Source organism: Mandrillus leucophaeus, unplaced genomic scaffold (assembly GCF_000951045.1).
Source record: "Mandrillus leucophaeus isolate KB7577 unplaced genomic scaffold, Mleu.le_1.0 Scaffold407, whole genome shotgun sequence".
Lineage (NCBI taxonomy): Eukaryota > Metazoa > Chordata > Mammalia > Primates > Cercopithecidae > Mandrillus > Mandrillus leucophaeus.
Genome location: NW_012104332.1, coordinates 927234 through 941277, shown reverse-complemented (window position 1 = coordinate 941277; position 14044 = coordinate 927234). Strand labels below are relative to the sequence as shown.

At 38.3% G+C, this 14044-nt stretch overlaps 1 protein-coding gene across 1 annotated transcript in view; it reads right to left on the bottom strand.

Annotated features, from left to right (window-relative positions):
* Positions 1-1306: 1306 nt before the first annotated feature.
* The window catches only part of JMY (junction mediating and regulatory protein, p53 cofactor), a 117932-nt gene continuing 105194 nt past the window's right edge, over positions 1307-14044 (bottom strand). The window contains exons 11-13 of the mRNA XM_011992212.1: positions 13886-14044; positions 12420-12730; positions 1307-6870 (exon numbers count right to left, since the gene is read on the bottom strand). The exon at positions 13886-14044 is cut by the window's right edge and continues 20 nt beyond it. Of these exons, the coding sequence (XP_011847602.1) occupies positions 12423-12730; positions 13886-14044 (467 nt within the window). The 3' untranslated portion in view covers positions 1307-6870; positions 12420-12422. The remainder of the gene's footprint in view (positions 6871-12419; positions 12731-13885) is intronic.

The window sequence follows — 14044 nt, the reverse complement described above, 5'->3', positions numbered from 1 at the left end:
GTTTTTTCTTTTTTTGAGACAGAGTCTCGCTCTGCCACCTAGGCTGGAGTGCAGTGGCACAATCTTGGCTCACTCCAACCTGACTCCAGGGCTCAAGTAATCCTCCCACCTCAGCCTCCTTGAATAGCTGGGACCACAGGCATGCACCACCAGGGCCTGGCTAATTTTTGTGTTATTAGTAGTGCTGGGGTTTCACCATGTTGGCCAGGCTGATCTCAAACTCCTGAGCTCAGGTGATCAGCCCGCCTCAGCTCCCGAAGTGTTGGGATTACAGGCATGAGCCATCATGCCCGGCCAACCCATCATTTTGTAAATGACTACATCCAGGCACATACCTTCCTGGTTCATGGTACAGGCTGTTCAAGGGGCTTAGCTAATGTCAAAATGAAACAAATTAGTCATGTAGGGACTAGACAGTCATGGTAATTTTTAAATTGGCAACAAAAGTTTCATTAACTAAGGGGAAAAAACTGGCTAGGACTGTCCAGGGTAGAGACGGGAACCGGAGCCCTTCCAGATTCCCTTCCTTTGGGAACTAAGTCCCTTAAAGCAGTGGCCCCCAACCTTTTTGGCACCAGGGACTGGTTTTGTGGAAGACAGTTTGTCAACAGGACAGGGCTGGGGTGGGGAGTGGTTTTGGGATGAAACTGTTCTACCTCAGATAATCAGGTGTTAGTCTCCTAAGGAGGACGCAACCTGGATGCCTCACGGGCACAGTTCACAACAGGGTTCATGCTCCTCTGAGATTCTAATGCCCCTGCTGATGTGACGGGAGGTGGAGTTCAGGTGGTAATGCTCGCTAGCCGCTGCTCACCTCCTGCTGTGTGGCCCGGGTCCTAACAGGCCATGGACTGGTACAGGTCCGCGGCCCAGGGATTGAGGACCCTGACTTAAATGACTTGAATGTGTGCTTCTTGTGTGTTATGGGGGGTGTATCAAGTCAACATCAGGTAAGGCTATCTGCTGGGCTCTAGTTAATCTACTTCCATGTTTCAGTGTAAAGCCTAATCCCTGCCTCTCCCCACCCCCATTTAAAAATTTTCCAATTTGGAAGTTAGCACTTCCAAACTTTGTGAATATTTACAAACAATGAGAAAGTTCATTAATAGCACAAAGAAGGTTGCCATCAAAATAACGTCATAACAAACAGCACTCAGGAAGCGGCAGAAATACAGGCATGGATAGTCTCTGGATCCTGTTCTCCATGTTGTAACTTGTCATAACAGATATACAACTTGCTATGGTCCTTCTATTTCAAATGAAGTGAAAATATGTACCACTGAAATTTTAAACAAACAAAATCAGGTTTAATTCAAATAAATATCCTTTATTAAAGAAAAAGAGGAATATTGTTAAAAGCACCAAAACTGTAGGTTGTTACATTGCATGTACAAGAGAAAGGTGATTGCAATACTTGGTGTACAAGTACTTAACTCTGAAGTCATGAGTGTAAAAAACATGAAATACAAAGCAATACAATTACAATGCAGAAAAGTTGCGCTAAAGAGCAAAAGGCAATGGTCAAAACAATTACTGGAGATTTCATGGTATTGCTATAAATGCTTGGTTTTTTCCTTTGTACTTTTAATACTTTAGAATGTTAATTGAACATATTTAAGTATTGTAAATTTGCAAGAGTTGGCATTTACAATACACTGTGCACACTGTCCATTTAATGTAATGGTATTAAAGCCATCCTTACAAGCCAAGCACAATGTGCTAGTGTTTTGCTTCTACCTTTTATTATATTGCACAAAGCTAGTAAATGTTGAATCAGTTTTCCATTAAAATTTTCATTTACCCAGAACCGATAAAAATCATGGCAGTCTCCTTAGCCCTAATGGGCAATTAATTATTCATGCAAAATAATGTGCAGCCTTCCATTTTTCATTAACTACATAGTATGGTTTCATACTTGGAAAGACATACAATACAATGAGAAATTCAATGAGACAATGGAGATTCTGTCAAAGCTAAAAAAGTCAGAAGTCATTGTATGGGTTGCATCATTTACCCCTCTTGGTTCACAAATGAAGGAAAAATGCCACCTAGTGATTATGCAGACTTCTTAAAACCAATATAATTGGGAAAAGCTGGAATAACTTGTTACACCCTTTGATAGCTACCCATAGAACATGCAAGTAAAAAAAAAAAATCCCCAAATTTCCCTTGTTAAAACTGAACTCTATAACCAACATCCATACCGTGTGTTTTCATCTAAACATCACTTTTCAAGGTCTTTCCTACCCACCAGCTCCCCCAAATTTAGCCACTCTTAGTGTACCTAATTAAAAACAACAAAAAACACTAGCAAAAAACAAAACTTTCCCCTAACCCGCAAAACAAATGACTACTTTGAGATTCAGTGTGAAATAACATTCATCAATTATTTAACAAGTCAACCTCAGAGGTATTTTCTGTACATGCCCCTTACAGTGGCATAATGTCTCTGCAGAAGGGGAGAGACAGTATAAATTTGGAATTCAATCAATTAAATCCTACAATTGCCAAGTTGTACATTTACTGTGGGCAAAACATAGAAAACTTTACAATAAACATATCTTGAGAATAACCCAATGAGGAAACTTTTCATACATTCACACACACAAATGCACACACTCACCGAATCCAGACTCCCTCCCGCCTTTACAAACCCTTTGCTTACATAACACGGTTTAGGCAGCAATATAAACTCACTTTGTAGGAAAACTTTTAAATTACACTATATCAGATAAAAAATACCATTGCTTCATTTTACAAAGCAATTAAGCAGTGACCCTTCTTAATGTGCTTTAACTAAAGAGCACTTTGCAGCAAAGTTCAGAAATTACTGAATTGTTCAGTAGGACTAATAGATGCAACATGCTCTAACAGTAAGGTGCTTCCACTTTCTCACCCCTCTTCCATCTGAAATAAATCTTGCTGGTCACTCCTCTAAGCATAGCTCTTTTTCTATGCTAAACAGTAAGTGGGAAATAGAATCTGTTTAAAATGCACACTTAATTTTTTGTTATCATTTACATTTAGTGCAATAATTAGGTAAAACTTCAGGTTTCTGCTTTCATTATCAAATGGCTGCATTTTAACAATGTGTCTGCAATAGTTTTGAAATGTCTTATAGCTGCTCATTTTTTACAAGTAACCTGGTAAAGTGTATGAAATTTCAACTCCCTGATAGAGGCCTTAAGGACCCAATAAACTTTTTACACATTGGTATCTGATATTAAGTTTGTAATACTTCAATAATAAAGCTGAAAAAAGAAAACCCAAAAAACCTTGTATTTAGTGAACAAAAAGCTTTGCCTAGGCTAAAAGCATTGACTTAAATTTATACAAACACACTCATGTGACTGTAACTTAAAAATGGTGTCTCAGGGAATGTGTAAAATTAAACTGTATTAATTGTATACTGATCGCATCCCAAACAGAGAATGCTGCCCATTAGTTTTTGTTTCACTGATTTAAGAATTTTAATTCTTAGTGTCTACAATGGCCCAAGTATGCTTTGCAACTTGACACACATTCTGTGACAAAGTAGCCATGCCATGTGTTACCAAATATTACTACATAGTTCAACTTTGTAGAAACAATTGTTTTTCCTCATTACATAAAGTAAAAGTGCCAAAAATTATGTTCTGGTTTCGTGTTATGAGAAAAGCTCTATATTTCTATTCCCACTATTACAGCTGTGTCTAGGAGTCTCCTTTTAAAAAATGCATTACAGAAATATTTCAGTTCCACAATGAAGAATTAAGGAATGATTGTTTTTATGCTGCTCACAAACTCAATAAGCCTATACAATACAAGCAAAACCATTATGCATCTTTTAAAAGATCCTTTTTAGCCAGGCATCCCTCACACTGCTGTAATCTACACAAGGATTTGCAATCATTAAGAATACCTTTCCTATACATGCGACATTGGTTATAATTTTGGGTGCATTAGGAGCCATTTGAAATTGACAGTCAAGTGGGCAGTAACAATCTCAAAACATCCCAAACTCATTTACTTGTTTTCCCTATTTTAAATGCATTGCAGTTGAGACCAGATTGGCAAATTAACTTCTAAATTGATTCAGCATAAACAAACAGCTGTTTGTGGATACAGAAATCATATATTAACAGAAATGTGTCAAATATTTTGAAGCACATAAAAAGTATGGACGAGTTTGGAACTGGAAATGTGAGCATCTAAAGTACCATCATAACTAAATATACACATACGTAGTATTAAGGCCGAAAATCCTCATTTTATTAGAGGCAAGGAAAAAGGGCATTTAACCAGGTTTACATAATTTTTGTTAGGTTCTGAAGCTACTTTAACAGGTGGGTTCCACTGGTAACGTCATCTTGATGGACAAGTAGACCCTAGTTATTTGAAATTTTATTATCATTTGTGAGTAACTCCAAAGGTTTCTGACCTACAATCATTTGAAATTGTGTAGAAGCAGGAATCTGCACCTTAAGGCAAGTAAACGGGTGTGTTGGAAAGTTATTTACAATAGAATGGGCATACCTGGCTGCCAACAATACTCTGCTTTAACCTCCTTCTCTTCCAAGTGTGAGGTGACTCTCATGGAGCACTGTAACAGGATGGGTTGAGAGAGTTGTAGGTGTATCCATGAGGCTGAGTGGAGTTCCGTACACCCTCCACCCTCCAGTCTTTGCTAGAGACTTACTATTACAGCACACCCTGGAAGGCAGACCACAGGACACATGTATAAATGAGCCTATTTTATAATAGAATCCCAAAACTAAAAGGGCAGCAAATTCCCTCTCAAGATATGAATGTTCCAAGGTTTTTGGTTAAATTAACACTACATGTGTGTGTATTTTTCTGAATTTGAATAAATGGAAAAAAGTAATGAACAAGCACCCAGAGAACTGGATATATGAAATGTTGACACATGGGTACGTAAAAATTGGATAGCATAAAATTGATACATGATTTTATAAAGGTTTGCAAATTTGCTTTAACTTTTTCAAATATATTAATATAACCAATCACTCTTTGGGTTAAGAAATATGCTTTAATATTTTACCAAGGGCAAATAGGACACTATCACCACTCCCATGCTGTTGAAGTTTCCATATTACATCTGTATTTCTAATCTTTCCAGACAAGATGTGGGAATAGTGTGGGAACTAAAACCAATGTATTACGAAGATGCTGCAGAGAAGCTCCTAGTCTCATCAATAAATGTATTACTAACATTTAAACAAAAGATTTTGTCAGGCTGGGCACAGAGGCTCACGCCTGTAATCCTAGCACTTTAGGAGGCCGAGGCCGGCAGCTTGCTTGATTTCAGGAGTTCAAGACCAGCGTGGGCAACATGGCAAAACCCTGTCTCTACAAAAAATACAAAAATTAGCTGGGTCATGGTGGCATGTGCCTGTTTTGTTTTGAAATAATAAAAAAATTTTGTCTTACATAACCTGTTGCCAGAAAATTTTCTCCCTAATTATTTTCAAGAAAACACTTTAAAATAACAAAGGTGTGAGCATTTCTTTTTTCTCCAGGAATACCAATTCATATACAATCTGGGCTTTTGCTCCAGTACTGCTTTCTGGGTTTAGGCCAGAGAATTGTCTTAAAAGAAATAAAGTTCTTTTTGGTATTTTATTTCTTAACTCCCTCCACAGAAAGGCCAAGATCTGCTTCTACACAATTGTATGTACAGGGTACTGCACACTGAGTCCAGCGATCTACATGTATTCAAGCCCACGACAATCCTGCTGACACTCCGGAACATATCAATGTGTCCTTCAGGACTCCATCGCAGCCAAAATCAGCACCTAAAGCTGTGTATAAATGTAAAATGTTAGTGACAATAACAAAGGCATTCTCCCAAAATTCCATTCAGCGCATGTGAAGATGGTGAAATGCCAGCCATGGAGACTTGTCTGCTTGTCTACTTTCTATCTTTGTAGAGCACATGCTTTTCACTGTGCAGCATAAAAATAAAAACTTAAAATGGTGGTTTGTAAAAAGAGTTAAGATCTGTATCCCTATTACTGAACCTTGATTTTTGATTCTCAATAGGAAAGTCATGTCAGTCATAGCAATCAAGCAATAGTTCACACAAAATAAAAATAATTTGAAATATTATCAAAGTATTGCCTCGCATAAGCAAGGATGCACATAAAATTCAAACTATTATAAATTCAGAAATATGAAGAGTGATTTAAAAGCATGGAAACTTCAAAACCTTACAAAGTGTAAGACTCCTAAAAATATGCCATGTTAAATGTATCATGTTGTGAACATATTAATAGATGTATCTCCATGCAGCTTTTCAGATGTTGCTGAACATCTTTATGAAAAATCCTTTGGAAATGAGTAATGTGGATATTTCAGGTGTATTTCCATCTGATTTTAATTCCTGACTTACAGCTATCATGATCAACTGTTTCAGAGTGTCACAGTATTTAACATAAGCTGATATGGAAGAAGCTATTTTTTCAGATGACTTTTCAGTGCACCGAAAGATGGTTCTCAAAGCAGTCCCAATACAGCTCACGGTAGATCTCGGTCAACCCAGTGTTCTTCCAGCAAGCCCTAGCTTAACTGGCCATTACATGGATGTAAAATAGGTGGATGGAAGGAGAATGTGCTTAAAAAACAGAAATCTCCAGACGGCCTTTTCTTCATTGCAGTCAGGAACATTGCACATGTAAAATTCATGTTAACCATCATCTATTGGAATGACTGGAAAGTGATAACCTGCCAATTGTGCTTCCTTTCTTCACACCACTGAACCAATGCACTTTGGATCTAATGTTATCCAACTGAGGAACCAAGTGCTTAAACTGTTATTTTCCAAAAGAATCAGAACCAATCTTGAATGATATTTTTCTTCTGTTATGTCACCTGTTTACAAACAAAATAATACAGACCATTAAAAAAAGATGACCCTTTAAAGATACAGTGTATTTACGTTCCCTCAAAAAGTGTACAAAAGACATTTTTTACAAAAGGCCATGACTGTATTCTTAAAGCAGCAAAAATGGAAACAAAATAATCTAAATACAGATTTTGATCACGTTTAGAAGACTCTTAGATTTTCATTTTTATTCTTTTTACTCTAACACTGTATCAAAACCATATACTAAAAAGGTAAATTCAGTCTAAACTATTTGCCTCATAAACTGCTAGTAGAGTAAGAATAATTAAATGGTGTCTTCAAAATGCAGTAGAAACTGTTTTTGTTAGACTGACATTAGAGGACAGGATTAATACCAGTCTTTAAATGGATACTTCATCTGGGCATTTTATTGAAAAGTGTTGTGCTTAAGATCTATGGGGCTTACTCACAATACAGGAGCATTTATATAAAAGACATACTCATCAGATAAAAGCTGACAGGAACATGAATAAAGTACCAACTTAATACAGCTCTGCTTTTCTAATACTGCAGCTACATATGGCTAATGAGCACTTGATATGTGTCTAGTGTGACTGATTTAGTTTGATTTAAATCCAGTTTGATTTAAAAATCTAAAACAGTAAATACTATTTTTCCATTAAATACAATTTTACTGTTTTGGTAGGACATTTCTCGTTAAGAATCAAATACTTAGCATTCAAATTGAGATGTGCTACTAGTATATACAAAAAATACACTGTCCTAGGTTTTTAACGTTGATTGTGTGTTGAAGGATATTACTTTGGCTACATTGTGTCAAATAAAATATTACAAACATCAGTTTCACATGTTCCTTTTCATTTTTGATGTGACTAGTGGACATTTTAAAATTACATGTCTCGGCTGGGCGCGGTGGCTCAAGCCTGTAATCCAGCACTTTGGGAGGCTGAGACGGGCGTATCATGAGGTCAGGAGATCGAGACCATCCTGGCTAACACGGTGAAACCCCATCTCTACTAAAAAAATACAAAAAACTAGCCAGGCGTGGTGGCGGGCGCCTATAGTCCCAGCTACTCGGGAGGCTGAGGCAGGAGAATGGCGTAAACCCGGAAAGTGGAGCTTGCAGTGAGCTGAGATCCGGCCACTGCACTCCAGCCTGGGCGACAGAGCGAGACTCCGTCTCAAAAAAAAAAAAAAAAAAAAAAAAATTACATGTCTCAAACTATATTTCTTTTGAACTGCACTGCTATAGTTACTTTAGAAGACTCCTACAGGGGCCCAGCACAGTGGCTCACGCCTGTAATCCCAGCATTTTGGGAAGCTGAGGAGGGTGGATCAGTTGAGGTCAGGAGTTCGAAACCAGTCTGGCCAACATGGTGAAACCTGCCTCTACTAAAACTTCAAAAAAATTAGCTGGGCATGGTGGTGCGCCTGTAATCCCAGCTTGAACCTGGGAGATGGAGATTGCAGTGAGCCGATATGGCGCCACTGCACTCCAACCTGGCTGACACAGTGAGACTCCATCTCGGAAAAAAAAAAAGAAGACTCTCACAGGAAACAAACTAGAAGCTTATTTATTTATTGAGTCAGGTTTCCTCCTGCCTCATCCTCCCAAGTAGCTGGGACTACAGGTGTGAGCCACCATGCCCAGCTACTTTTTGTATTTTTGGTGGAGATGTGTTTTGTCATGTTGCCAGGCTAGTCTTGAACTCCTGGGCTCAAGTCATCCACCCACCCCCAGCCTCCCAAAGTGCTGCAGAATTACAGGCCTGCAACTTAAAAGTTCACACCCAGCCTGAAACTTATTTTAAATCTCTATGTAATTACACACATTTTAAGAAATTTCCTTGAACACGACTATGGCTATCTCTGGAAAGAGAAGAGTTTCAGAGGGGAATGAACAGGGCAAAACAAGGGACCTTCATCACCTACTTTATGAATATTCAAGAAATTACCTCTTAAAACAAAAGTATATAAGTACATTAATGACAAAATTACAATCAAGAAATCTGACCAGGCACAGAAGCCTGTTAATCCCAGCACTTAGGGAGGCAGAAGCAGGCAGATCACCTGAGATCAGGAGTTTGAGACCAGCCTGGCCAACATGGTGAAACCCCGTCTCTACAAAAATATAAAAATTATCTGGGAGTGGTAACACGCGCCTATAATCCCAGCTACTCAGGAGGCTGAGGCAGGAGAATTGCTTGAATCGTGAGGTGGAGATTGCAGTGAGTCGAGATCACACCATCGCACTCCAGCTTCGGCAACAAGAGTGAAATTCCGTCTCGAAGAAAGAAAAAAAGAAAAAAAAAAAGAAATCTAACAAATTAATGGGAAATACAAATTGCGGTAAAGCCTTTTTAGCCACTTATAGATAAAAAGTTCACAGCCTTTCAGTCTCCACGATCACAAAGTAGTGATACGCAGCTACTTCATCACTGCCTAATCAGTTCATACTAGTCTATGGTTTGCTTCTGGGGAAGCACACATTTAGTAAAGGGTGACTTTGCAGATTTCCAAGCTCATATATTTTCCAAGTGTTTCACTGTTTCTCTCTCAACATTGTACCACATATTCCAGCCATCAACAGTCTCCCACATACCCGAAAAAAGTTTTAAGCAATTTTCAAAGTGGTATACACCATGCACCATGTTCTTAACATCTGATACTAAGGCTAAATTAGTAGCCAGAAGCTATGAGTAACATCCCAGTCACTTGAGTATACAAAATGCTGATGCAATGTCTAGGGTTAGGCAGGATATGGTGGGATGGGAGGAGACAGACAAGGATAGGCTGACTTGAGCAGCTGCTGGTGTGCTGTGAATGGGCCACTGTGGACCATCTGTAATGAAACAGCTAAATACACATTTATGTGAAGGTCCAGCTGTGGAATTAGTGCAAAGATGGCAGTTTTAGGCACAAGCTTAAGCAGCTTCCTGAGAAGCTACAGCAGAAGAACACAACACATGGTAGCAAGAACTGTAAAGTGGGAGACAACCTACAAATATCCACTATGGAAAAGATTCCCAGTTAGACACACCTGAGAGTCTAGACATTCACACACTGATATGTGTGTGTGTGTGTGTGTGTGTCTGTCTGTCTATCCATCCATCCATCCATCCATCCATCCATCCATCCATCCATCCATCCCTTTATAAAGCATAGTGGACATACGTACAAGCAAAAATAACTCGAAGTTACTTTGGGATCCAAAAACAGTAAGTCATACAAAGTGAGTGTTACATGTAACTATATACATAATAGGAAAAAAGGCAGGATAATGCTACTACTGAATGTTGGCTGAATCACGGTAAATGTAATATTACCCTTTTTAAGTGATTGATTGATGCAGATGCTGATGGGGAGGGGTACAGTGGAGAGGTACTAGAGGCATGAACCCAAACCCAAAGGAACAGGTGAAACTGCTTTCAGTAATATTTTACCTAATATAACTAATAGAATCTTTCAATATGTAATCAATTGTTTAAAAACTGACATACATTACATTTTTGTATTATGTCTCCAAAATCTAGATGTGTACTTGCATATACATTAGATCTACTCAGAATTCTTTTTTTTGAGGCCAGGCATGGTGGCTCACATCTGTAATCCCAACACTTTGGGAGGCTGAGGTGGGCAGATCATTTGAGGTCAGGAGTTTGAGACCAGCCTGGCTAAGATGGTGAAACCCTATCTCTACTAAAAATACAAAAAAAGAGCCCGGCGTCATGGCAGGCGCCTGTAATCCCAGCTGCTCGGGAGGCTGAGGCACAAGATTCACTTGAACCCAGGAGGCGGAGCTCGCAGTGAGCCGAGATTGTGTCACTGCACTCTAGCTTGGGTGAGAGAGTGAGACCCTGTCAAAAAAAGATTTTTTTTTCTTTGTTGTTCTACTCAGGATTCTTAAGGACAGAATGTCCATTTTTAATAAGTTCCCCAAGTTAATTCTTATGATCAAACATGTTTTAAGAATTATTATGCTAATTGGGGCAACCATAGGGAGACCCTGTCTCTACAAAAAAATAAAAAAATTAGCCCAGCACAGTAGCATGTGTCTGGAGTCCCAGCTACTTGGGATGCTGGAGCCCAGAAGGTTGAGGCTGCAGTGAGCCATGAACGTGCCACTGCACTCCAACCTGAGCAACAGAGAGAGACTGTGTCCCTAAAATAAAAAAAGAAATTCAACAAAAAGAATTCACAGGGCTAACACATAAATTAATTATTCCTTTACTTATTCCCTTCTAGGACTCAAGTCTTCCCACTTTGGTGAATGTTTGAAGCCCAGAGAAACATATTCCATCAAGAAAGAATAATACTTAATAGAACATGTTTGTATACTCTATAAATTTTATACAAATTACAACATTTCAGTTACCATCGTTATAAATTCGATATACTATTTAATTTATACCATGTTATCTTTACTGATTCTATATATTTGGTATAATCTGTGCCATATTACCCTATAATTAGCTTATTAAAATGTAGTAGACTATAGCTCTCTATTAGGAGAATGCTACGTGTGTAACCAAAGAGAATCTTAAGAGGTACAGGAGTATTCATTAGATATGTAGATAATTTTTATATAATGATACCTGCAAATTTATCTAGATAATACAGTAACTGTGACAGGTGTAAGTAGTTTTTTTAAGGGTTTAGAAAGTTAAATAATCAGACAATGCAACAATTTTTCCAGATTGATCTTAGAAAACTCCTTTGAGGTCAGCTAACATGACTTCAAAATTGAGTATGGATAACAGTTTGTTACTGAAATACTTTGTCAGAAAAGCCTTTTCTTTTAAAAAAAAAAAAAAAAAAAAGATTGACTTCTTTTTACAGACGGGTTATCGCTATATTGCCCAGGCTGGATTTGAATGCCTGGGCTCAAGAGATCCTCATGCCTCAACCTCTGAGTAAATGGGACTACAGAAGCGAACCATTGAACCTGGAAAGCCTGTTCTTTTTTTTTCCAGACTAGTCTCACTTCTGTTGCCCAGGGCAGTGGCATGATCTCAGCTCACTGCAACCAACCTCCACCTCCCGGGTTCAAGGGATTCTCTTGCCTCAGACTCCCAAGTAGCTGGGATTACAGATTCCTGACACCACACCTGGCTAATTTTTGTATTTTTAGTAGAGAAGAGGTTTCACCATGTTGGTCAGGCTAGTCTTGAACTCCTGACCTCAAGTGATCTGCCTGCTTTGGCCTCCCAAAGTGCTAGGATTATAGGCGTGAGCCATCGTGCCAGGCCCTTTTCTGGTTTTTTTTTTTAGGGCAAGAATGAGACTGTCACTTTACTTGTAATTACAGCTGTATGGCAGAAATTTTTAATGAGGAGGACATTTTAAAAAAAAGTATTTACATAGCAATAATCATAACGTTTCTAGAAACTACAGAATTAAGTAAAACCTGAAGTTCACAAATTTGTGATCCATGCTAAAATTGGGCTATAAAACAAACGATATGCCTCAGGCTCAATAAAAAATACCCCAAACCTCATCATCCGATTTAAAACCTGTATTACTGAATGCTACTAAAGACAATAGGGTCATTTACTTGTTAGTTCTCCCAGTCTGTGCAAGGCAAAGCCTCCTCTTCGTCCTCTGACTCTGGGGATGCTTCTTTAATTCTTCTAAGAGCTTCATGGATGCTCCGTGTTAGAGGGTCTGTATCGGGTAGAAGTGTGAAGGATTCTCTCAAAACATCCTTCTGGACCTTCTTCAATTTTACCCCTTTCCTTATTTGTGCCAAGATATTATTACTATCATCTTCATCAGGAAAAGGAGGCAGAGTTCGCTGTTCAACCTTTTTCAGATGAAAACTACCACGCTTCAAGGAGGCTAGCACCTCATCCATTGGTGAGCTCACTTTGGAAAATGAAACAGAAGAGTATTACAGTTAGGATTGCACTTAATTAGAATGAAACTGTATAACCTCTACTATTTGCAACTGTGAAAGCACAGGACGCTGAAACACCATCTAAAAAAGGGATCGTGAAATGTGTGCAGAAGGTGACCAGAACACAAGGGATCCTAATTATCCTTCTTTTTAGAAAATCCCAAGACCCAATCCATGGTGGGTACTATTAGTGTTCCTATCATTTCCTACATGAGAGAAGTGACCACACTGGGAACTGGGAGGTGGTCTTAGTAGTATTATGGGTGCGATTCCCAAAGGATTTCCATATTGCAGTTGCTCCACCCAAATTCAGAGTGATTGGGTTACATGTTTTACTTTTAAAACTTACATTTTTGTTTATTATGGAGACTGTGCTTTTTTCATTTAGTTGTTTTACATGTGAAATCCTACTCAGATTATATCAAGAAATGTTTTATAGAATGGTCCTTCAGATTAAAATGTAATAGACAAGTAATATGTAACATTTATATAATGTTCTCCCTGTGCAAAATGCAAATTCCTTAAAGGCAAAAGGCAAGGGTTATTCTCTGCTCTTTTTAGAAATAATTTTATTTGTGCTGGAATATCTCATAACAAAAAAAAGAAGAAGAAAAAAATAGTAACCTTATTGAGGTACATCTGTCACGTTGTAAGTTGAACAGATTACTCCCTATTCTTCTTTGCTTCTTTATACAAATACACACAAGTCCTCAACATATGTTACATGATCCTGCCAATGTCTTCCCTGTGGTGACAGTCCTGACCAGAGAGCTTACCCTTTCTGATGAGTAATTTTTTAAAAATCTCAGGTTTAAAATCAAATTTTTTTCCCCTAACACAAAAGGAGCCATCCATTATACATTACCAAACATGTATGTATCACTTTAGAAGATGTTTTTAAAACATGCCTAACAGCTCAAGAAGGCATACATTTCTGTGTATTTTATGCATTTGTAGATGTGAGTTACTAAGAATTGTCCTCTAGTGTGACTTTGAAAACCTGTTTACTATCAAATAATGTTAAAAAATAAAATGTTTTAAGTTTTGCAACGTCAAAAAATACATAGTTTTTTACTATGCCTGATGTCATACAACAGATGGACCATGAAAATATCTTGCCGTACCTCTCCTCCTCTGCAAACCTTCAGCAGTCTTTCTGAGCTTCTTCCGTGCACTGACCAGCTGGCTGCTGTCAAAGAGGTGTGCTGAGGGGGCACTGGCTGACTTTGGAATCCTCTTCTCATTCCCCTCCTTTCTAGGCAGATCTTTCTCCAGTGTCTCTG